The 23,618-nt window shown below is 47.6% G+C and overlaps 1 protein-coding gene across 2 annotated transcripts in view; it reads left to right on the plus strand.

Annotated features, from left to right (window-relative positions):
- Dpysl2 (dihydropyrimidinase like 2) overlaps nucleotides 1-23,618 on the plus strand; it is a 100,025-nt gene that overhangs the window by 26,540 nt on the left and 49,867 nt on the right. The window contains exons 1-3 of one of the 2 annotated variants that reach the window (XM_028890024.2): nucleotides 11,622-11,902; nucleotides 15,218-15,306; nucleotides 17,771-17,955. In XM_028890024.2, the coding sequence (XP_028745857.1) occupies nucleotides 11,864-11,902; nucleotides 15,218-15,306; nucleotides 17,771-17,955 (313 nt within the window). In that variant the 5' untranslated portion in view covers nucleotides 11,622-11,863. Of the gene's footprint in view, nucleotides 1-11,621; nucleotides 11,903-15,217; nucleotides 15,307-17,770; nucleotides 17,956-23,618 lie in introns of those variants that run through there. The other variant, XM_028890023.2, reaches the window with a different exon arrangement.

A 23,618-nucleotide genomic window follows, 5' to 3' on the forward strand; every position in this document is an offset into this window, starting at 1 on the left:
AAAGTGTAGCAAGCAGGGGCTATCTCCTCCTGACACACACTCAAGCTTTGTGGCTGCTCTGAGTGTCCCTGTGCCCTGGACATTGGCACTACCCTGGTAGTAAGGGTGGCTATATTAACTAAACCTACAGGGGTCTTGTTGACCATGACTTTGTCACACCGGCACAAAGGAGATCACAAGGACTCTAATGTCTCACTGCCACCGTGAACATCTCAACTCAAAGAGTTGAGGCCTTCTTAGACTCGTCCCTAAATCAAAAAGCAGGGGACACTTTCCAGTCCACGTCATGAATCATGATAATTTGCCTGGATTTCAAAACCAGGTAAAGACACTACTAGGAAAAAAAAAAAAAGCCCCAGGCCAGCATTCCTGATGAACGCGGATACTTATAAACACTGTCAACCAAAGTCAGTCTCACGTGGTTGCACAGCATGACAGGGTGAGATGTTTTGACACAGGCAAACCAACCCACAACATGCAGACAAGATGGGAGGAAAACCCTACAAAGCCACCTGAAGAAAGGTAAAACAGCTTTCCACAGAGACTAACAGTTGTTGGTTAATAAAAGTCTCAATCAAGCAGGTATAGAAGATGTCTTAGTCACTGTCCTGTCTGTGTGAAGTGACACCACGGCCAAGGCAACTCTTACAAAAGAAAGCATTTAACTGGGGCTTACATAACAGTTCCAGAGGATTAGTCCATTATCATCATGTCATCATGGAGGGAAGTGGACAGGCATGGTGCTGGAGCAGTAGCTGCGAGCTTTATATCCTGATCCACTGGTAGCAGGCAGAGAGACAGGGGAGAGAGAGAGAGAGAGAGAGAGAGAGAGAGAGAGAGAGAGAGAGAGAGAGAGAGAAACTGGACCTGGCATGGGCTTTTAAAATCTCAAAGCTCACTCCGATTGATACACCTCCAATGAGGCCACTCCTCCTAATCCTTCCCAAACAGTTCCACTAAGTGGTGACTAAACATTCAAATACATAAGCCTAGGGGGGCCATTCTCATTCAAACCACCACAGAAGGATCCCATGTCACCACAGTGAAGGCCATTCTTGTACACTCACAGCTGGGGCAAGGAGATGGTTGAATGGGTACAGAACACTTGCTATGAAAACATGAGGACCTGAGTTTGAACCACTAGCACCCATACTACAAAACACAGCCAGGCATGGCTGTGTGTCTAACCCCACCATTGTGAGCAGTGGAGACAAGAGGATTGGTGTGGTGTGCTGGCTGCCAGCCTAGCTCTAGCTAGATTCAGTGGGTAACTCAGTCTCAAGGGAGTAAAATGGAAAATGATAGAGCAGGAAATCTGGCTTTCTCCTCCAGCCTCCTGCTACTTACACACATGTGTGTTTATGTCACAGTGAGTGGGGGTCAGGGTAATCCCAAAGCTGGCCCCATAACCAATGGGGAAATCCAAAAATTCTCCTCTCAGTTGGGGGCAAAGTAAGAATGCCCATGTCTTTTGAAGAGAATAGACAAGGAAAGGAAGGAAAAGCTGCCTGTGTTAGTCAGGGTTCTCTAGAGAAACAGAACCAGTGGATAAATTATCTATCTATCTATCTATCTATCTATCTATCTATCTATCTATCTATCTATCTATCTACATATCTGCCTATCATCCATCAATTATCTATCAATCAATCAACTATCTATCTGTCATCTGTCTATCTTTTTTTTTTTTTTTTTTTTTTTTTTTTTTTTTTTTTGTTTTTCGAGACAGGGTTTCTCTGTGTAGCTTTGCACCTTTCCTGGAACTCACTTGGTAGCCCAGGCTGGCCTCGAACTCACAGAGGTCCTCCTGGCTCTGCCTGCCGAGTGCTGGGATTAAAGGCGTGTGCCACCACCGCCCGGCTCTGTCTATCTTTTTATCTATCTATCTATCTAAAATCTATATCTACACGAGTTTACCCATTGAGCCATCTTATGGCCCCTTTCCCCTCACATCTTGATTTTAAAAAGTTATTTATTGTTTTGAGACAAAGTCTTCCTATGTAGTCTAAGCTACTCTCAAACTTGTGATCCCCCTGCCTCAGTCTCTCTAGTACTGGTATTACAAGCAGGGATCACCTGCCTGACTTCCATCTTGCTTTGGTACACCATAAACTATCCTAAAAAGGAAATTTAGAAATCAGTTCCATTCACATGAGCAACAGAGCAATAAAATACGTGGGAATAAATGTAACCAAGGAAGTGAAAGACTAGTACATTGCAGTGTATTGAAAAGTATAAACTATTCATAAAGGAATTAAGGAAGAGAAAGATAAATGGAAAGAATTCCATGTTCATTTTTACAATTAATATGTTTTTAAATATTCACACTGGCTGGGGAGATGATTTAGTGGTTCAAGTGCTTGACCCTCAGAAGTGTGAGGACTAGAGTTCAGATCCCCAGAAATCCAGATAAATGCTGGGTGAGTGTGGTGGCCATCCTGTAATTCCAGCCTCGGAAGGTGAAAATGGGATCTCCAGGGCAAGCTGCCTGGGAAGACACATCAGTGAGCTCTGGGTTTGATTCAGAGATCCTGCCTCAATAAATAAGGTAGGAGAACAAGAAAAGATGAGTCCAACACCCTTGGGCCTTCACATGCTTGTGCACACATGTGTACTCACACACATCCAAAAGCGTGTGCACATTCATGAAAACTGGAAAAAGAAAAACAAACTGTCCACATCACAGACATGAGTGACAGACTTGATGTGATTCCTTCAGATCCCGTTGGCACTTTTTACAGAAATAGAAATCAGTCTTAACTAATGCAGAACCACCAATAAGCATGACTAATTTAAGTATTTTTGAGCAAGAAGAACAAATCTGGAGGCATCAAAGTTTCTGACTTGAAAATATATGAAAAGCTATGGTGATAAATACAGGGTAGTAATGGCTAAAGACAGAGGCACAGACCAATGCAACCAGATAGGATGCCCAGAAGTCAATGACATCTCATGGGGATGAAGACCAGTGGTGGAGTCCTTGCCTAGTAGCATGAAGGGCTGTGTTCAGTCCCAGCATCGTGAACAAACAAACAGATCTCCCAAACCAACCACCAACACCAGCAACAACCTTTACTTAAAAAAAGACAATAGCTGGGAGGTGGTGGTGTACACCTTTAGTCTCAGCACCTGTGAGGCAGAGGCAGGTGGATCTCTGAGTTCCAGGACAGCCAGGGCTATACAGAGAAACCCTGTCTCAAAAACAAAACAAACAACAACAGCAACAACAAACTAAAACAAAGAAAAGAAAAAAAAAAAAAAAAAAAAAGCCCCTCACACCCCAGGTGGTCAGCCAATCCCTGGTGAAGGTGCTAAGAACTCACATTGAAGGGAAGCCAGATGCCAATATGATGCAAAACAGCCATGTTGGGAGACAGCTGAGCAATTTCTTACAAAAGGGAATATGCTCTTGCTAGGTGACCAAGTGACCCTACACTTTGATGTGATGAAGCATGTGTCCAGACAAAATTCTGTATGGAAATGTTTACAGCAGCATGATCATAATTGCAAAGCCTTGGAGGCCACCAAGTTGTCTTTCTTTTTTAGAGATCGTTGTTTTTAAACTTTCTTAATGTGTATGTGTTTGCTTGCATTAGTTTATTCGTATGCAGTGCGCCATGTGTGTGCAGTGTCTCAGAGTACAGAAGAGGCCATCAAATCCCCTGGAGTGAGCCACCATGTGGATGCTGGGAACTGAACCTGGGTTCTCTGCAAGAGCAGTTTAGTGCTCTTAACTGCTGAGTTCTCTCCAACCCCCAAGATGGATATTTTTCAATAGTGAAGAAAAAAAATGGTTTATTCACCTGATAGAATAGTAGGTGACAAAAATAAATAAGCTACCAAGCTATGAAAAGACAGAGAATCCTACCCATGTATTGATGAATGTAAGAAGCTAATTTTGAAAGTCTACATGATATATGACTCCAACAATATGATGTTCTTGAAGAAACAAAACAACAGAGTCAGCAAAAAGGCTGGTGTTTGCCGTGTGTATGTGTGTGTGTGTGTGTGTGTGTGTGTGTGTGTGTGAGAGAGAGAGATAATCTGTAGAGTGCAGAGGTCTTTTTAGGGCAACAAAACAATTCTGTATGATACTGTAATGGTGGATACATGTCATTGGCTTTCATAACCCATAGACTGTACATTCAAGAGAAAACCTGCTGGGCATGGTAGTGCATGCCTGTAATGCCTCCCAGCACTTGAGAGGTGAAGGCAGAAGGACCAAGAGTTCAAATAGATCCTCAGCTACATAATGACTTGGAGCTCAATCTACACTATACGACATCCTGTCCTAAAAGGAAAAAAAAAAAAAGCAAACCACAGCAATTCAGAGTGAACTCTAGTGTGAGCTATGTTTTTTAATTAATAATGTGTCAGAGTTGGATATGATGGCTCATACCTGTAATCCCAGCACTTGGAGAGTGGAGGTAGGAAGATCACCATGAGTTTGAGGTCAGCTTGAGTTACAGAACAAAGCCCAGCACTCGGGAGGCAGAGGCAGGCAGATCTCTGTGAGTTTGAGGCCAGCCTGGTCTACAGAGTGATTTCCAGGACAGCCAGGGCTACACAGAGAAACCCTGTCTTGAAAAACAAAAAAGTTACAGAATAAATTCTTGGTCACCTGGCTCTAGAATGAGACCTTTCCATATATATAATGTTAATAATAAGAGAAACTGTGTGTTTGTTGTGGAGGACATATGGAACTCTTGTTACTTTCTGCCCATTTTGTCCTGTGAACTTAAATACTCTAAAATCAAGTTTATTGATTATTTTGAATGGGATCATATTATATAATAATATAGTGTAACTTTCTTTTATTCATTTATTAATGTGCTGTGGACACTAAACAGCTAATAGTTGTTGAAAGAACACAGGTAGAGACAACAGTTAACTGGCACAGTCAGGTCTCTTAGGGTAAAGTCTACAAAGGGGTCCTGAGGTTGACCAGTTGCCAACTCTGTGTTCGATCTCTTTCAACAGCAGGGGAAGAAGCCAGTGGTTGTGGCTTGAGAAGCTAATGGGAAAGGAAGCTGAGGAAGTGAAGACCATGAAAACAGAGCACAGTTTGCCGGAGTAGAGCTGTGGAAGAAGGACAGTGGCAGGGCAGTGGCTGGTGAGGACAGAGAGCCCAGGGGTGAAAAGGCTGGAGCATTTCCCCAAGTTCAAGGAAGTAAAGAGTAGACACATTGATAGCAGTCAGTCTAGAAAGAATATTGCTGCTGTAACAAACAGACCTTGGGTTGTATGACTTGAGCACAGGAGTGAGTGATTTGAAAGAGCCTAAGGTGTGGATTTACATGAAAATCAATGTAATATTGTTGAAATAAACCTAAAAAAAGTCCTTCAGTTACCCTAGCTATATGACAGGGCACCACAGCCACCTGGGTTAAGAGGTGTCTTGGCTGGACACAGCAAGTACAGCATGTCTCCCTCGCTGCAAGATGTTCATCGGTGGAAACATCGATGCCTGAATAGAAGGGGTGTGAGAGACAGAGAGAGGTTTTCTCTCAGACATGGACACATTGCCACACTGGGTCAGTGTTGTGTTATGAAGTGTTGCTGTGGAGACAGTCTGGTAAGATTGGAGGTCAGAGCGGGTGACTCTTGCAGAGGCTCTATTCTCTTGCATGCGAGCCTAGGCCAGTCTTCTGGGCTGTCATTGTTGTGAGTAGTCAGGATTTACCTGTGTTGGGCCAGGGGGGATTTCTCCATCCTACCCCGACTTTCTCCACTGTGCTCTGACAGTGCAAGCAGATACACCGGGCGTCTAGATCCCCACATGCCTTTGAGGTAAACCTTATTCTTCTAGTGGGAAGAACCATGAAGCATTTTCATTTAAATTTTGGTCTCCTTCTGTGCTGGTTCTCATGACAGGAAGTCCAGGGATGCTTACAGAAGCTACTTTCTGTGTATGTACATGGGGTGGGGTGTAGGCAAGAAAGGGATGGATTTGGGGGGTAACGGGAAATCCATTAGGAATGGGGGTCAGGGATAGAAATGAGTGAAGACAGATGGTAGATCACCCATGCCTTCCTCTTGTACAAGGCAGGGCCTGGGTTCTAAATCAAGTTCTTTATTACGGAGAGAACACACCTGCTGAACTCTGGGGCTCTTGGATTTGACTATTTCTCTCGCTCCAGTGGGAAGCTATGGTTGACTAGAGACCTCTTTGTACCTTACTCTATCTGTAAGATAGGATACAAAGACACTTTGTAGGGCTTGGGGGAAGGTGAAAGATGGGTATTGTTTTTAAAAATGTATTCAATTTGAACTTTGGCAGGGCTGGGGATCAAAGCCAGAGACTTGCATATTCTAGATAAACTCAACCACTGAGCCACACCTGCACCTGGAGTAGGTGTTGAAGCTCTCAGCCTCATGACTGAATCAGTCTGTGCTCTGTTTTCTACCTTTCTAGCTACAGAGCAACATTGTAGCAGATTGGATTGTTAGTGGAAACCAGACAAGTTGATGAAAGCTAGACTATTACACTATTTTGTAGAAAGAACAGGCCACATTGTGCTTTGGGAAGTAGAGGGAGTTCTGAGTAGTGGTAGAACCTTCCTTTTAGCTCATGGTAGCTGGTATTTTTTTTTTTCTTTTTTCTTTTTCTCCTTTAGAAATAGAAGGTCTGGGTCTGCGACTCAGTGCCCAGAGGAGAATAATCTTCCTGAACCTGGCTTTGGGAGACTCTGGTCCTGAGGGTGGAGCCAGGGTCAGATGGTTCTGATGGGCAGACAGGCTGAGGACACCAGGACCAGTAACCTAAAGGCTAAAGGCTCTCTCCCAGTGTGCAGCCCACTACTCCAGGACAAAGGAGCGAACCATATGCATACTCCTCATTGGCCACCAGAGGGAAGACCTGAGACAGGAAGGCCAGAGCCAGGTGCCTTGTGTCTCCAGCAGGGACAGAGACCCCAAGGACATCTGTATTCACACATATTGGGGTGCAAGATGTGTATTGTGGGGTCCTTTGGGTGGTATCCGTGCTAACTGGAGACTGGAAGAGAAAGCTGGATTCTGTTAATTTCTGTAGGGGTCATGCTTCCATCTGTGCCCTAAGACTCCTCTCAGCCTCATGTAGCCAGGGGATCTTCAGGACCTTTTCAGAGCCCCAAAGGGGGGTTCATACCTGCTCAGTTCTGGTAAAAAGCAGTGTATGGCTGCCCTAATGGTCCTCAGTGGTCACTACCCAAAAGATGTACCCACTGAAGGTGGTAGTGGGCTGGCCTCATGTATGGCTACTCAGCTGTTCTTTGGCAATCTGTGTCCTTTGGGGTTCCATAAAGCAGTCATCATTGCTCGTGGCCATCGCAGAGGAGCACTTTAACCAAAGCTCTTTGATTTAGGCGATGCTCCTGACCACTGCGTCATCCTAACCTCTGCAGAGCACATTGGAGGTTGCAGCCCTGGGCGGCTGACTGCAGTGGCGCAGGGGTTTGTGGCTTGTTCTTCCTGGCCACATCTGGGTTCCGCTTTTCCCGTCAGCATTTTGTTTCCAAGTGTCTCTTTTCTGTGACGTTCTCATCATTGTGCTTCCACGGTGCCCCTTGTGTGCCTGAAGAAGCAGAAATGGTTACTCCAGCTTCCCACACAGGGGGAAGATGAAACCGAGAGCCCTGGTGGGTTGGGCCCGGACAGAATTCATACTGGGTAGATACTGAGGAACTGAGAGAGTAGCCAGTCACCCCGGAGCGTCAGAACGGCAGCCCTCAACTCACCACCCCATTTTCTGGTAAAAAGATCTTATAAATCTCCTGTGGGTGTTATCTCTACTCCATCCATCTGCATAGCCATCTTTTCCCAGTCGGGAGTCCTCCTGCTGCATTCTTTAGAAGGGTGAGCAATCACTAAGACTTTGAAATAGGTTCTTAGCTCTGTGAGTTCAAACAGAATTACCCTCTCCCAGGCTTGGTGCTGGGGTGTATCATATGGTATGGGTGGCATGATAGGACAAATATCATACAAGACGGAATGATGGAGTGGAGGAAGGAGCCGCTGCAGAGGACAAGGGTGTGGCTCCATAAAGGGGGTGCTTGCCTAGCAAGCATAAGGCCCCGGGTTAGAACCCCTTTTCCCCTACTTGTCTCCAAAATACAACTTCAGAAATCAGTAATGGTGACGTTTTCCTAGGGACACGTTGTATGATTCTGAGGTTCATTTTAAGATTAACGACACTCCCTGATATCAGGGTTAGTCGAACACAGCGGTTTTGTTAGAGGAAACACAGCACAAAAACATAGGCAGCTTTCCCCTGTCCCACAAAAATAAGCTTTGCAAGTAGAATTCTGTTGTGGTTCCAGGGACTTGGGGAAGAGGACTGTGTGGACAGAAAGGCAAGACCCAGCACAGTAATAGTGTCAAAACAAAGAATGAGTTTGGGGTGTTTTTTTTTTTTTTTGCATGGTGGTAATGTGGAAAAGCCTTTTTGGTTTTACCCTAACAATTAAAGTGGCAAAGCCTATTTATTTATGTACCAATCATTAATGCCTGCTATAGGTCTGACAGCTTGCTGGACTGCATCTTATATGGTAAGGAAAAATAAACAAAAACCAGAAGTGAAAGAAAAGGAAGCACAAAGTTTACTTTTTTTTTTTACCTCTTTTATTTTAGGATACAGTCTTGATAAGTTGGCCAGGCTGGCATTGAACTTGTGTTCCTCCTGCCTCAGCTTCCTGAGGAGCCGCAGTTCCAAGTCTGTGCTACTAAGGCCAGCGAAACACAGCCGAGCTCTGGGCATGCTAGGCTAGCACTCTACTACTGGGTTGTAGCTTTTTTTTTTTTTTTTTTTTTTTTTTTTTTCTCTCTCTCTCTGCAAGGAGAGGTTTGCTTTGAAGCTCTGTGTATCTGCTGAGCATTGTGACAGGGTGTGAGTCCAGGGGGAGGGGCCTGTAACTGCAGTGGAGGCTGACGTCAGTCTCTGACTGGGCACCTCCAACTCACCAACTCTCAGCTCCCTGCCCCAGATGACACCAGATCCTGGGGTATTCCATCATAAGGACTGTCTCAGTAGACACCACTGCTCGCCCTCTTCTGGTGCTGGGTGAGGAACTGAGGGAGATGGGCTCTGGAAGAGACCGTGAATTCAGAATAGACAGGTTCATCCTTGTTGCTGGGCATTTAATTTTTAAATACCCAGAAGTCGGGCTGGAGACTGATAATAATTTCCTAGGAATTTTCCATTGAGTGTCTTTAAAGAGAGCTAACAAATACAGTTCGGATTAACCCATCTGTCAGTGTGGATGCTTCTTCCCCACCCCCTTTTAATCTTCCTGTATTGAATTGGGCAGTGAGTTTGCTAAGATATGCAAACTACAATTATCTTCCTTCATTAATTAAAGTTGTTTTCTCTTCAAGGTCTTCTATGTGCCAAATATTCTCTTAAGTTCCAGTCAGGACAGATAAATCAATTTTAACCTTATGTTTCTGGGCATTTATAGGGAGAAATGTCAATTATCATGGGCTAAGAACCTTGTGTGGATGGCTGTGGGAAGGAGATTGGCACTAATAAGATGGATGGATGGGACAAAACAAAATATTCCATAGCAAATTGGGAAACAACAAGATGTCTTTAAACGCATTAAGATCAAGAGCAGGAAAGTGCAGCAGAAACAAACGATGTAACTAGAGGCTATTTTGTTTAAATTATTTTAAATCCCATTATCCTTGCCTGACAAGTAGTTATTTTTTCCTGTGATTTAATAGGACCCTCCTTCCCCTGCTGATTTCTAGCTGAACTTTACTGTTGGCTTTCCCAAGGGAAAGCATATTTTTTGCTTTATTTATTTATCTATCTGTTTATTTATTTTCCAGTCTATATTGCCCAGGTGGATCTGGCTTTCCCAGAAAGGAAAGCATATGTTTTGCTTTATCTATCTATCTATCTATCTATCTATCTATCTATCTATCTATCTATCTATCTATCTTCAGTACATGATATTGCCCAGTTGGATCATGATCCTCCTGTCTCAGCATCCTGAGTGCTGGGACTATAGGATCCACCTGCTAAGCTTTCTGAGCCTGAAGTCTGTAGCCATTACCGGTTGACACCAGTACTTAGGATCTGGGCTCGCCCTGCTAGTGCGTGTCATACAGTTGGAACAGGAAGCAGGGACTGGCTTCTGTTTTCTTTTCAAGATGTACAGCTTAAATCCAACTTGAACTTGAATGAACTGGCCAGAAGCCGCAGTCCCTCGGGGACTGTAGATTTTTAAGGCAGGAATTGAAAGGGTGGATTTTACCCCTCTTTTGAGTCTGGAAAGACAGAAGACCCCTACAGTGGCCAGGTGCAGAAAAAAAAACCAAAAACAAAACAGGGAAACAGAGCCCCCAGGATAATTCTGTCTTTATCTGGCTAATCGTTGCTGAGCAGGTGTGAGCCAATTAAACAGATACCCCCCTCCCTGAAAGGCTGCCCAGTGACCCAGATTAAGCAGTAACCACAGGCATTCTTTGATCTCAAGGTGAGAGGGTCAAAGCTATGCCTAGGCAGAAGTTCTGTCATCTGCCCGGGGACCCTTTCCCGGGTCCACTGCACCAGCTCTTCCCCTTCCCCAGGTATTGTTACAACATCACAGCCTGGCTTGACAGTCAAAGGCTCACAGGCCTATTATTGCACTACTAGCACCATGAAGAGAGGCCTGGAATGCTTAGTGACTAGAGGCTGAGTTTCTCCATTACTCAGTTTCTCCTTTCTGTGGGATGTAACCTCTCCTATCTTTTGCTCTTGCTCCTTATAACCTATCACATTGCTTCTGGCTGTGGGGGCCTTAGGACTGACTCCCTGCAGCTAGATTCGCAGCAGCTTTTCCTCCCCAGATCTGAAGGCGCCACAGCCACACAAAAGGAGCCAGTCTTGGTGTGCCAGCTAAAAGGGCGACCAGGGCGCAAGACTGGGCCCTTTTTGCCTCATAGGCGCCGGCCTCCATCTCTTGTTCTCGGTAGCCTGCAGTCACAAAAAACCGTTCTGGGGCGGGGCGTCCGGTGCCCAGCAGCCCACGACCTTCCCGGATGCTGTTCGCGTTCCTCCAGCCGTCAGTCCCCTGTCGCAGCAGCCGCTGCAGGGCGGAGGCCGCTCTGGCGAGCAGGGCGGGGGAGGCCGCGGTGCAGTCGCGCGCTCGCCGCCAGCGAGGCCATTGGCTCAGCGCAGTCACCCCACGCGGGGCTGCAGCGGCGGCCTCCGCGGATTGGCGCGCGGGCGGGCGTGTGCGTGCCGCCCGGGCCGTACTGAAGCCCCTCCATCGCGGGCTTGCGCCCCCTCCTCACCCTCCCGGGACGACCACCCCTCCATTGTGCCCTGAATTGCAGATGCAGCATCTGGGGTCGCTGCCAGCCGCAGTGCCCGCTCGCCCGCCCAGGATCAGAGAAAGGGCGCGAAAGGCGCGCTCCCTGCTCGGGCGCACGCACCGCGCCCTGCGCGCACTGCAGCAGTCGCAGCCCGGGCGCTGCGCCTTGCCCCGCCCCTCTCATTTACATATCCCACGACCCTGGCCAATCAGTGAGCGTCTCTCGCGAAGCGGATGGCTTTTGCCTGGGAGGAAAGGGAGTGGCTGGCGGCGCATGCGCGGTGGTGGCCGACTGGAACCAAGGCTTTTATTGCTGTAGTTTATTTCCACCCCCTTCCCTCCTGTTCTCTCTCCCTCTCTTTCTTTTTTTCCGCCCTAGCTGGATCTGTGTTGGAGGAGAGGAGAAGAGACAGAGGATTGCATTTGTCTCATAGTTTTGAAATCTCCTAACAGCAAGGCCAGCTAAGGGATTGTACCTTTTTCCTACAAAAAATACATATATTTTAAACCAAATCTTTTTTTTCCGGCTATCTTTGCTTTAAAGCTGTCCTCTTGAAATTACTCCCCCACCCCCAGGAGAGATGTCTTATCAGGGGAAGAAAAATATCCCACGCATCACGGTAAGTTTGGCACTCCAGAAAGGCGAGCAACCTTTTGTGACATAGAATAGCTAAAGAATGTATTTTAAAGGTGGAGGAGAGAAAGAGATTCAACTTTTCCTTCTTGTTGCCAACGGAGGCGATGGTGGTGAAGGTGGGGGTGGGGGTGGGGGTTGGGAGAGGTAATAACAGTTATAAGGCACGCAATTTGCAAGGCATTGAAATAGGCGCGGGAGTGTATGGAGGTAGTGCGCCAGATCCTCTGTATCCTTCATTGTCAGCACGAGATGCTGCAGCGCTGCCCGCGGGGTGCAAGCAAATGGATGCCAGATTGAATATGCATGGTCGACGCTCGGATATTGTTCTCCGGCTGCGTGCCGCAAGGCTGGGCTCCGGGAGTCCGGTGGTGGGGAGCTTGGAAAACAGACCCTCCCGTGTCTCCCGCCCCCTCCAGAAAGAGCTTTCTGGAGCCTTCTTCCTGCAAGAAGGAGCGAGTTCCAGCCCGGAGGCGTCATGACAGCGAAGGGATGCTGGAAAGGGCAGGGTGTACCGGGATGATGCAGAGGGAAGGGAGGATCGGGACTCGATGATGAGCAGAGAAGGGCGGGAGCTTTTTGTGGACGAAGAGGACCTGGGGAGCCCTCTGGTTTGGAGCTGGGGCCTTGGCAGGGTTCCTGGCTCGCTTTCTCCGTCTTTCCTGCCCCTTCCGCCACCAGCGAGGCGGTTGTGGTGGCGCATACAAAGCGGACTGGGCGGGTGGGCGCTGGGGACAGCAGCTAGCAGGCTCGCGGAGGTAATGGCGCTGGCTGCGACTCGCGCAGATGGCCGGGCCTGCCCTAGACAATGATCACCGGAGCCGAGGTGCTGGCCTCGTTCAAGGCCTGCATCCCTGCCAAGCATCTCTGTGAAGAATTCGCGATGCTTTGGGGATTGCCCCCCCCCCCCGGCTTTGCGTCTTTTACTGAAAAAAAAAAAAAAAAAAAAAATCTCACCAGTCCAGTTTTCTGCATCCTCGAAGGAAATCCCGGGCAGGGAGAATCTCCAAGGAAATTGATTGTTATATAATGCTGTGTGTTTGCACTAGCCGGCGTGTGGCCGGCTAGGACCCAGGGACACGCAGATTTGAAGGCATCTTCCAAATAGTGAAGATAGGTTTTAAGGTCGGATTTGACGGTGAGCTTTTTCCCTGCTTGTCTCTGGGGCCCTGGGACCCCGGCCTTCTTTCCTTGGTGCACAAGGACACACCCATCTGCAGGAGCCCTGTAAGAACAGTTGCCCAGAGGAGGGGGCGTGTGCCCTAGCTTGGGCTGGGTAGTTCTCAGACAAGGGTGGGTACTAGCCTTTTTTCAAGGCACCCCACACCCTATCCTTGGTACCAGATCCCAAAGGACTGACACACAGGATACAACGTAAAATGCTCACTGCTCTGAAGGACCGCATCTGGGGAACTGGGCAGTGGGGGTGGGGAGATTCCTGCAAACCTCTTGTGATTTGCTGTCTTCTTGCACAAATAAGACAATTTCATTTTGACAGTATGAGGAGGGGGAAAATACGCAACCCACATGACCACTTTTTAAAAGAGCGCCCCCTCTATCCTTTAAAAACATCTAGTCGTATGCCCTAGGATCTATTGGTTCTCTCCCTCTGTCACTGGGGCCCGCCTCTTATGTAAGAAGCTTTCGTCTAGAAGGCTCAAGATTGAATAAACTATGATCCAATCTCCCCCCATCCCCCTCCGCTGGCTGGAGGATTCTCAATGATGGTTCCTACAGGAACTTCTGTGAGGAAGGGGAGGTAGTGAAGGGCAGGACTTACTGCCTCCCAGACTACAGACTACGTTCCTCTCAGGGGAGAAAAGGAGAGGTCCCTGCAGGCTTAAGCCTACTGAGCCTAGGTTTCCCCATGTGTCACAGGATTAGAATCCTGCTCCATCCACTTCACAAAGGTTCTAAGACTCTGACTGCTTGGTATGAGGAGCAGGACTAGTAAAGATTTTTTGTTTACCCTTTCCATGTTGACTGTTCTCAAGGCTTTTTCAATGCTTACATCTGGATAGAAGATCCTACAGTGTAAAACTGAACTGACCCTGTTTTTCAATGTAACAGAAACAATAAATATTTTCTAAGCCCAAGAGTGTTTGCACTTATGTGCAACTGTATCTTGTTTTCTTTGTTCTATAGCACCATGTGTATATTTTAAGGAAAAATTTCCTTTTCTTGGTGGTTGCAAAAGGCAGGGAGTACCTGCTGAGATTTTATTTTGTCCTAGGCTTCTGGGTTGACTGTTATCAAGATGAATGCTGTCCTTTGAAAGGTGTAGGTAGCATAATCAAAGGGGATGGTGCTGCTGGGAAGGCTTCTATCTACTCTGAAATAATAAATAATAAACCTGTACGTCCACCCAAAGCAGGGTGATGACATCACATACATCCCATCCACAGTCTTTTGGATAGCTGTGAGTCAGAACATAGCATTTCTTTTACATGCTCTTGGCTGTCTCAGTTGGACTAGCCTTTATAATAATTATTTTTTTTTACACGAAAGTGGGTCAACCATCTGTAGTGGTATTAGACTTAAAAACATCCCCCATGTCTCTAATTTATCATAAAGCTGTGTTTCTTACCTGCTAAATGGGTGTATGTCCCTCCCTCGGCCATGTGCTTGTTGTGATTTACCCCAAAGATAAATGCACATGAGATGGACACACTAAGCTGCTGACATCTTGTTATGGCTGAAGACTCTGTGTTTGTGTAGCATATGCTATGACAACAGACTTTTGGTCAGTTTTCCCCGACAAAAACTTTGCCAAGACTTGACTTTCCTACATGTGGGTGGAATTTTTTTTTTTTTAAGTATGAGGTTTAGCCAAAAATCATTTCAAAAGCATTGTCTTCTTTAGCTGGAATATTCTGTAATGGCCTTTTTTTGTTTTCAGGTCTAAGGTGTTCTTGAAAAGGTGGTTTGTTTGTCTAGGTTGAGCTTGCCAGTGTGTTCTGACTCATCATAAACTCAGGGGGCTTATGCCTGCAGGGACCCCTCCTTTTCTCCCCTGAGAGGAATGTCTGTAGTCTGGGAGGCAGTAAGTCCTGCCCTTCACTACCTCCCCTTCCTCACGGAAGTTCCTGTAGGAACCGTCATTGAGAATCCTCCAGCTAGTGGAGGGAGCGAGGGAGAGTAGATTCACCTTGGTTAAGGTACCTCCCCAAATTCCCTGGCTTTGAGCATCACTATTGAATGATGAAAATGTGCTCCTAGTCCCCCTCCCCCCCTGGGGATGGGTGCTTCTCTTCTCCTAGGTCAGTTATGTGTTCTGACCTTGCTCCCCTCTTTGTTATAGAGTGATCGCCTTCTCATCAAAGGTGGCAAGATTGTGAATGATGACCAGTCCTTTTATGCGGACATATATATGGAAGATGGGCTGATCAAGTAAGTACGATTCATTGCTATGTAGAGGTGTATATGTGTACACACACACACACACACACACACACACACACACACACACACACACTCTGTGTTCCTAAGCTTTAGCTCCTTTCATGTAAATAGTCTTAGGCTTTAATGACTCCAAGAGTTGCTAAGCTTGGGCTGGGAATGTTGTAACATTGGTAGAATGTGCATCTGGCATTAGTCAGGCGCCGCCAGAAAACCAAAAGTGACCAATTTAGCATCTTTTCAGCTCATTTTTATTGGTGGTAATTAATGAATTTGGGCATTCAGATTCAGGGAATTGGAAGTCACAGCACACACGAACACCCATGTGTTATGTAATTGACTATTTTTAACAGAGGTGACACAACATCCTTTGGTTGCCAGCTCACATGCTTGGTTTGTGATAGGCTGCATGCACTTCAGTTTTCCCGGACTGTGGTTGTTTGGGATGGAGTACTCAGTCGTAGGACCTAGGCTGTGGAATGCAGCCTGGCCTATTAAGATGTATATCTGCTTGCTTAATCAGGAAGGGCCACAGGACATTGAGTTAATTACCAGGAACTCAGATAAATGACTGCCTAGTGCTGGGGAGATTTTAGGTTTCATTCCTTTTAAAAAATTTTTTCAGCCGGGCGGTGGTGGCGCATGCCTTTAATCCCAGCACTCGGGAGGCAGAGCCAGGCGGATCTCTGTGGTTTGAGATCCAGGACAGGCACAAAATCAACACAGAGAAACACATCTGTGTCCTTGAAAGTCAGAAAAGGGCATTGGATCCTCTGAAACTGGAATTATGGATGGTTGTGAGCCATCTTGTGGGGGCTGGGAGTTGAACCTGCATCCTCTGGAAGAGCAGCCAGTGCTCTTAGCCCCTGAGCCATCTCACCAACCCTAAGTTTCATTCTTGAACTGGTTCCTAGAATAAATAAGACCACCCTGTGCTGCTTGTGTATTATGTTCTGGGTTTGGGTATTCTAGGACTCTGGAGGGTTAATTGAGTGGAGTGTAGCAATCTCTTCGTGCCTTTCCTCTGGGGATGGCCCCTGGGCTCTGGAGAGGGAGCACATCTGTTGAAAGACAAACATCCCAGCAAACGACATCTTTTAAATAAGCAGTGCTCACCAAACGCTAGCAGCAAGTGAGTCTGGAGAGGGTGAGCTGGACTGGCTGTGACTGCTTGGAAGCGCTCACCCTGACTGATGAAGCCAGAATGGGTCGTGATGTTTTCACAGTTAATGCTTTCTCCATGTGTGTTTGTCTGGAAGAGTCTCAGCTCTGGCGATCACAGGCTAGGGCTTCCTTATTCCTTTTGCATCCCCAGTCATAGGAGAACGTGATGGGTCTAGCTGAAGGACGCTGGCCTGGAATGGAGCAGCCCAATGCTATTTTTAGTGTAGTTTATTTGTCTTAGAAATTTAACTCCTCCTTGATTAATTTTTCCTTTTAAAAATTGGTAGAAAGATGTAGTAAAATTAAAAAAACAATTAATTGGATGGTAAGATCTTGACTCAAAAAATGAAACCCTACAGCTGTGTCTGGTGGCGCACACCTTTAATCCCAGCACTCAGGGGTTAGAGACAGGTGGATCTCTGTGAGTTTGAGGTCAGCTTGGACTACATAGTGAGTTCCAGGACAGCTAGGGCTTTGCAGAGAGGCACTGTCTCAAACAAAACAACAACAACAAAACCCCCAAGAAATCCCCACAAAACCCTCAAAAACAAACAAAAAACACTGCTACAACATCCCCTCACCTAATGGATATGATGCATGTCCCAAACAGCATGGATATTTGTTTTTCTGCCTTTATCTGAATCCATGAGCACCTGCTTCCATGTTCTATAATTGTTGGAATTATAGTGTTTACTTTTTACTTTTCTTTTTTCCTCTCCCTCCACTTTTCCACCTCTGTTTTCCCTACATTGAAAAGGAAAGTGGTGGAAAAAGATGTTGGGAAATAGTATTGGGCCAAGAGAGAACTGTTCTGGAAAACTAGCTGGCTGGTGTTTTAGAAGGCGGCGGCGGAGTGAATGATATAGAAGTGTTTTGGGGCCTCGTTAGTATTCAAGCTTAGGGGTTTCTGATAACTAGTCATTGGATTAGGAATTTGCTGCCTTGTGTATAAGTTATATTTGGAGACAGGGGCCTCATTCTTCAGTCCAGGTGGGCCAGGAACTCACTCTGTGGTCAAGGCTACAGAACTTGAACTAGAGGTAATTCTCATGTAAGCCTCCCAAATTGCTGGGATTATGTGAGCCGCTGTGCCTAGTTTCTTAGTTCATTCTACATCTGCTCATGTTTGGGGATGAGGAGTGGGCGGTGCTCCCGTGAATGATTATAGCAACAACCCCAAAAGTGCTCATCATGTAGTGAGGGTCTGTTTATAGCTTAATGAAAACAGATGTCAGATCCGATTTGATTCCACATATCATTGGCCTCTCTCTCACTAACTCTGCTTTCTTAGGCAAATAGGAGAAAACCTGATTGTGCCAGGAGGAGTGAAGACCATCGAAGCCCATTCCAGAATGGTGATCCCAGGAGGCATTGACGTGCACACTCGCTTCCAGATGCCTGACCAGGGAATGACGTCAGCTGATGACTTCTTCCAGGGAACCAAGGCAGCCCTGGCTGGGGGAACCACCATGATCAGTAAGGCTTGGGCACCATCACCGTAGCAGGGATCCAGGGCAGTGTGAAAATGAGTCTGGGTTACTAGACCCTAATATTGCCGAGCCTAGCAGAGCTCCGAGTGAGAGCAGAGGGAGAGAGTAAACTGTCTTATTCCCTTGGCCTCAATTTCTACTAAGCTTTGCTCCTACAGTTGAACTTGAGGATGAGCTCCTGGGGAGTTATGTAGGATAAGAGGAAGGCTTGCTGCTCAATCTGATCTGGCGCTTTTGTCCTCCTTGACCTCCAAATGTGACTGGGTTCTGAAAGTAAGGCATTTGAAGTCATCCATATTAGATTACGAACATTCTAAGGATAGTTCTCAGAAGGAAGATAGGATAAACGAAGTGTTTCCTGTCCGTTAGTTTTTCAGACAGGGTCCTCTGTGTCGCCCAGGCTGGTCTCAGTCCCTCTGTATAGCTGAGATTAGTTACTGATCTTCATATCCCTGCCTCCCAAATGCTTGGGTGGTGGGCATATGCCACCACACTCGGGTGCAAATGGAGTGTTAGCCTGAAGCCTCCACTCCAACGATATGAAGCTCAGTTGAGGGAGATGGGGGCTGGACACTGAATGACTTAGACTACTATGCTTGGGAACAAGACCTACTGATAATAGCTGTTTGTTAAACAGACAAGCCACAGGCTCCCACAGTGGTGTCCTTTCATGCATCCCTCTCAGGGTGTTGTGTCTTGATTCAATCTAATCTAAAGCGTATTCACTGGACATGGCAGCTGTGTTCAGAGTTTGCTCGTGAGTGGTTTGACTCCAGCATGCCTTTTGACAAGTGACTGGGGAGGTGGGGGGTGGGGAAGCCGCCCAGTGGCCTACCAGAGTCCTGTGTTAGAAAAGGGATTCTGTCCATGAGCAAAAGGCAGGGCACTGTGTCACGGAGGAAGAGTTAAGAGTGGGACTGAGAAGATGGTTTGGGTCAACACTGAAAGAACCTCGGTATGTGCTTTTTGAAGCCTGATTTCCTGGGTGTTTTTTGGTGATGACCATGGCTTTGGGGTCTGTCTAGAAGGTTCCCATCTGTCTCCCTGAAGCGAAAGGAGCAACGTCCAGGGTCTCCTGCATTTTGAATCACACCTGACTCCCTGGTGTTCCCATCATCCTGGTCTTCCATCGGAAGCACTGGGGACAGCACTCTGTTCCCTTGTCACACCCGTGAGACAGCCCCTCCAGGAGTGTTCTTTGCTGCTCTGCCTTGCTCCAGCCTTGTGGGTGCCATTCTTGGAAGAGCCCTTCATACAAACCCCACTTTAACTTGCTGCTCTGTTGGCTGCTTGGGATTCACTTGGCTGAATGGGCACTTCCTGACCCCCTTTTTTTTTCTGAGTAGCACCTGTGGACCTCCTTCCCTAGGTGGAGGCATCTCAGTATGTCTTGTGCTGATCCAGGAGACCTCAGATGCTCACTAGAGAGCCCCGAGGAGATTTCCAGGGAAGAGGAGGGGGCACGCTGGCCAGCTCTGTCTGTTGGGATGGTATGTGATGGTGTTAGTGCGGGTTCAAGATGCAGTCAGTTTGGCTCAATAGCAAGGGGCCTAGATGAAAGATCTCATAGAACAGAAGGGTGGAGCCTATCTCTCAGCACTAGAACTCACGTCCTGAGTCTGAACCACAGCATTATAGAAGGTGGAAAGACAAAGACTATGTGGGTAAACTGTGTGCTCGGGGTTGTCACACTCTACTTCCGTTACTTTGGTAGTTTGTGAAAAATACTAACGACTCTTGCCAAAACCATGGTTGCTGATGTGGGCAGGATTCTCAGCTACACTGTCTTCCCCCTGGAGAGGGGCTCTAATGATGCAGGTGAGGAATCAGGGTTTTTTTTTTTTTTTTTTCCTGTCTTCTGCTTGCTGGGCGCACATATATTCTGCTTGGCTTGAGTGTGTGGCTGAAGCTTGCTCTGTGGGGCAGGGGGATAGCTTCATGTCACTCGGTGCCTGCTTCCTGAAAGAGGCCCCTGGCTTCCGAGTACATGTTAAAGCCAGAAAGAAAGGCTTGGGGTGTCTTCGAGTGCAAACTTGAAGGGCTTCTTCTTGTAGAAACAAGCAGTTGGGTAAATTGGTGTAAAGACTGCCCACACCTTCTCCTCTTGACCCTCTCAGCTCCTCTAATCCCTGTGACCTGCACTGGGGTGTGTGTGAATCATTACCTCTTTCCTTTCTGGCTGTGTTTCCCCTGGCCCTGGAGGCTCCGTTTGTGTGTGGCAAGGCTCTGCCTGCTGAAGAAAATGCCCCTGAATGTTCCCGTGTAAAGAAGGTGCCACATCACTGGCAGAACGTATTATTATCGCCCCGCCAAGCTGCTGTTGATCATTACACAATGGGATCTTTGTGAGGTGACCCAGTGTAGGGTGGTAGGATGCCCTTTGCCCTTTCCATCCAGGGACGGGTGGGCAGAGACACCAGACATAGGGCATCCACACTGGCCCCAGAGTCATGATGGTGGCTGGAGGGGGGTGGTGGGGGTGGCTGGGATTCTAGACTGGGAAAATGGGGGTTGGTTCTAGGACTCCCCACAAGGATAACAAAATTTGAGAGTGTTAAAGTCTCTTATGTCAGACGAGCATAGTATTTACATATCTTCTCCACACACCTTCCTGGAGACTTTGAATAACCTCTAGATTATTCATAACACCTAATGAAATGTAAATGTTGGCGGAAATAGTTGTCATGCTGTATTATTTCGGGGCGTGCCCTACTTTGCTTTTGTGTGGCTCTGATAAACATCACAACCAAAAGCAGTTTGTGGAGGAAAGGGATTTTTTTGTCAACTTACACTTCCAGGTCCAGTCCATCATTGAGAAAAGTGAGGCTAGGAACTCAAGCAGAAGCTTCAGAGGAATGCTGCCTACTGTTCACTTGGCTTGTCCTTAGCTCGCTTTCTTATAGGGCCTGCTTGCCTAGGGGTGGTGCCGCCCACAGTGGACCGGGCCCTCTCACACCAGTCATTGGCCACGGGACAATCTGATGGAGCAATTCTCTAGTTGAGGTTCTTTCTTCCCAGGTGACTCTAGGTTGTCAAGTTTACAGCAGAAACTCCCCAGCACAGGACTTAATGACGACAAAAGTCTGCACATGTTCAGTAAGATGCAATAAAAGAAAAAAAAAAAACAAAAACAAAAAAAAAAAAAAAAAACCAAACCATGGATCTGGAGTTAGTTGAATTATCAGATGTAGAGTGTGTGACCACAGGGCACTGGGCATCTCTCTGAAGCCTGTGCTGGCTGCATAGGCCGGATCTCCAAGGACAGAAGTTTCTGTTTCTGTCCTAAGTCCAAGGTTTTTCCTCGAGGTGTGGAACCTGGGCACGGTGAACCCGAGTGGCTCCTCTGCTGCGTTTCTGGTGCCCAGTTCCAGAGCATTGCCTCACAGTCCCCCTGGCCTGATTCCCAGAGCCTCCCTGGATCTTCACTCATCCTAGTGTGTTTTGCCTCTGTATCCAGCCAGTTCCCACCTTTGCTTTCTGTTCCGATAATGTGGCCTCAGCTTTCTGTGGCTGGACGCTCTCTTCCCAAGCTCTGCTTATGTTGTCTCCTTCCTCCGACTCCTGCTGGGGCTCCCTCCTGCTCACAGAATGCAACCCGAGCCGTCTGCAATGTTCTGCGAACCTGCTGGCCAGCCTCGGCTCCCATCGCCTCCTTGACTGCCCTTCCTTCTGCCAGTGAGAATCCTCACCCCTTTGAGGCTCAGCGTAGGTGCCCCCTCCCTGTAGCCCATAATTTCTCTGTCCCTTGGCAAAAGGTGGATCTTTATCTCATGCTTTGTGACACGTAGTTTCATGTCATGTGTCCATTGAAGCCCTCTGTTCTGTTTTCAAGTTTCCCACCCAAGCAGTGTCAGTGCTAGGAGGGAGGGAGGGAGGGAGGGATGATGGACGGATGGATAAATAAAACTCCGAGGACACTTGATTTGAGTGATGCTGCATGACTGAGTCAGGTGGGTTTAAGAAGTCTGTGTCTTGTGCGGACTGTGATGGCGGTGGCTGCTCACTCCCTTAGTGCTCAACCCCCCCCCCGCCCCCCCCGCCCCCCCCGCCCCCCCAACACCAATGCAGTGATCAACTCTGCCAGTGGCTGGGGAGAGCCCAGAGCTCAGACGTGTCAGCCTGTCTGTGGTTGTGAACGAGGCAGGCTCTCTCCCTGAGTTGTTCTGGCATAAATGCTGGGCCTGGAGACTCACGATGGTTTGCAGAGCACAGAGAGCTTGCTGTCTGTGGACAGTGGCTGTAGGCGAAGTCATGTGTCCCTGGAGACCCTGGTGGACTCAGAAGCCTTTCCCAGGACCCTTTGTACTTGTCCCAGCTCCCTCTGTGGGTGGAGGAAGATCCAGGGGACGTGGCTCAGGAGTGCCACTGTGGTACATCCATTGCTTGTCATTTGTGCATCCATGTGGCATTTGGGTTTGCTCCCTGCCTGTGGCAGGCCTGCGTGTGAACACGTAGTGTGAGCTGGATGTGTCTGTAATGGATACTTTGATTATTCCCTCTGCAGTGCTCATTTGAATCTGGTTAGAAAGTGTTTACCAAACTGGCGACCACATCACACTGAAGTTTCCAAGTCCAGGCCCAACGTTGTCACCACAAAATCTGCCTGTGGTGGTGCTTAGAAATCCACGTTATCCAGTGTACTGTCTGTGTGGATGCTCCCCACTGCCTTTCAGCTTCTTATCTCCCGAGCCCTACGTGGATGAAGTCACATAATTTGCCTAAGGACATGAAGGCCTTTTCTGGGCTTGCTCAGGTGTCACTGGCCAGCTGGCTGGACTGGAAGGTTTTGTCCGTGACTGGACCAATTACTTGATACCTGTTGCTGAGGAGAATAAGGAGGAGCATCCTGGAGGACAGTAGAGCTCTTCCCAAAGGTTTAGCCCTCCTGTCTTAATGAGGAGATTTAACAAGGCAACTCCACGTAGTTTTCCTGGTAGTTAAAAGGAGGTTTATTTTGGGGGTAACTTACATCCAGTAAAGAAGGGGTTGGTTACAGGATCTGGGAGAGGTGAGGTGCAGTCCAACGTGGTTCTCTGGAGAACTCTGACTTGGTCTGCAATCCAGCATCCAGGATCATGGGGAGCCAAGCGGGTGGCACGTATGGATCTTGGGTCTTAAGGGCTCCTGTCTTGGCCATGCCCCAGGTCATAGGTAGGCGTGGCAGTTGCCGTCTGCCTCACTGGGGCGGTGCTTCGAGGTCAAAGCTGGAACAGCTACCCACTACAAAATCTCACAGGGATTTTTCTCTTGAAGGATCCTGAAGTGTTAGCCTTGTTCAGCCTGCTGCATACAACATTGCAGTTCTTTCAGTTGTAGCCTGCAGAAGGACTTAACTGTATGCTTTGCTAGATCCATTTCAGGGGCACTGTGGGAGTTACCGCAACCCACCAGGGTTTCTTTCTTGCATCCTGGTTCTGAGAGTTGGCAGTTAGAGCCTTAGAGATCAAACCAGCTTAGGAAGGGAGGGATGGGAGTCTTCATCTCCTGAGACGACCCCCTCCCCCTGGATGGAAGTCTCTTCTCTGCTGGTGGTGGTGCACAGAGATCTGGGTGAGTCTCAGTCCTCCTCGGATGCTTTCAGAGACCCGTCTCCAGTTTTCCCTAGATGCGCAGGCTCTTGGGAACTTTCCATCAGTCCGATTAGTGAGA

Source organism: Peromyscus leucopus, chromosome 9 (genome assembly GCF_004664715.2).
Source record: "Peromyscus leucopus breed LL Stock chromosome 9, UCI_PerLeu_2.1, whole genome shotgun sequence".
In the NCBI taxonomy this organism is placed as follows: Eukaryota; Metazoa; Chordata; class Mammalia; order Rodentia; family Cricetidae; genus Peromyscus; species Peromyscus leucopus.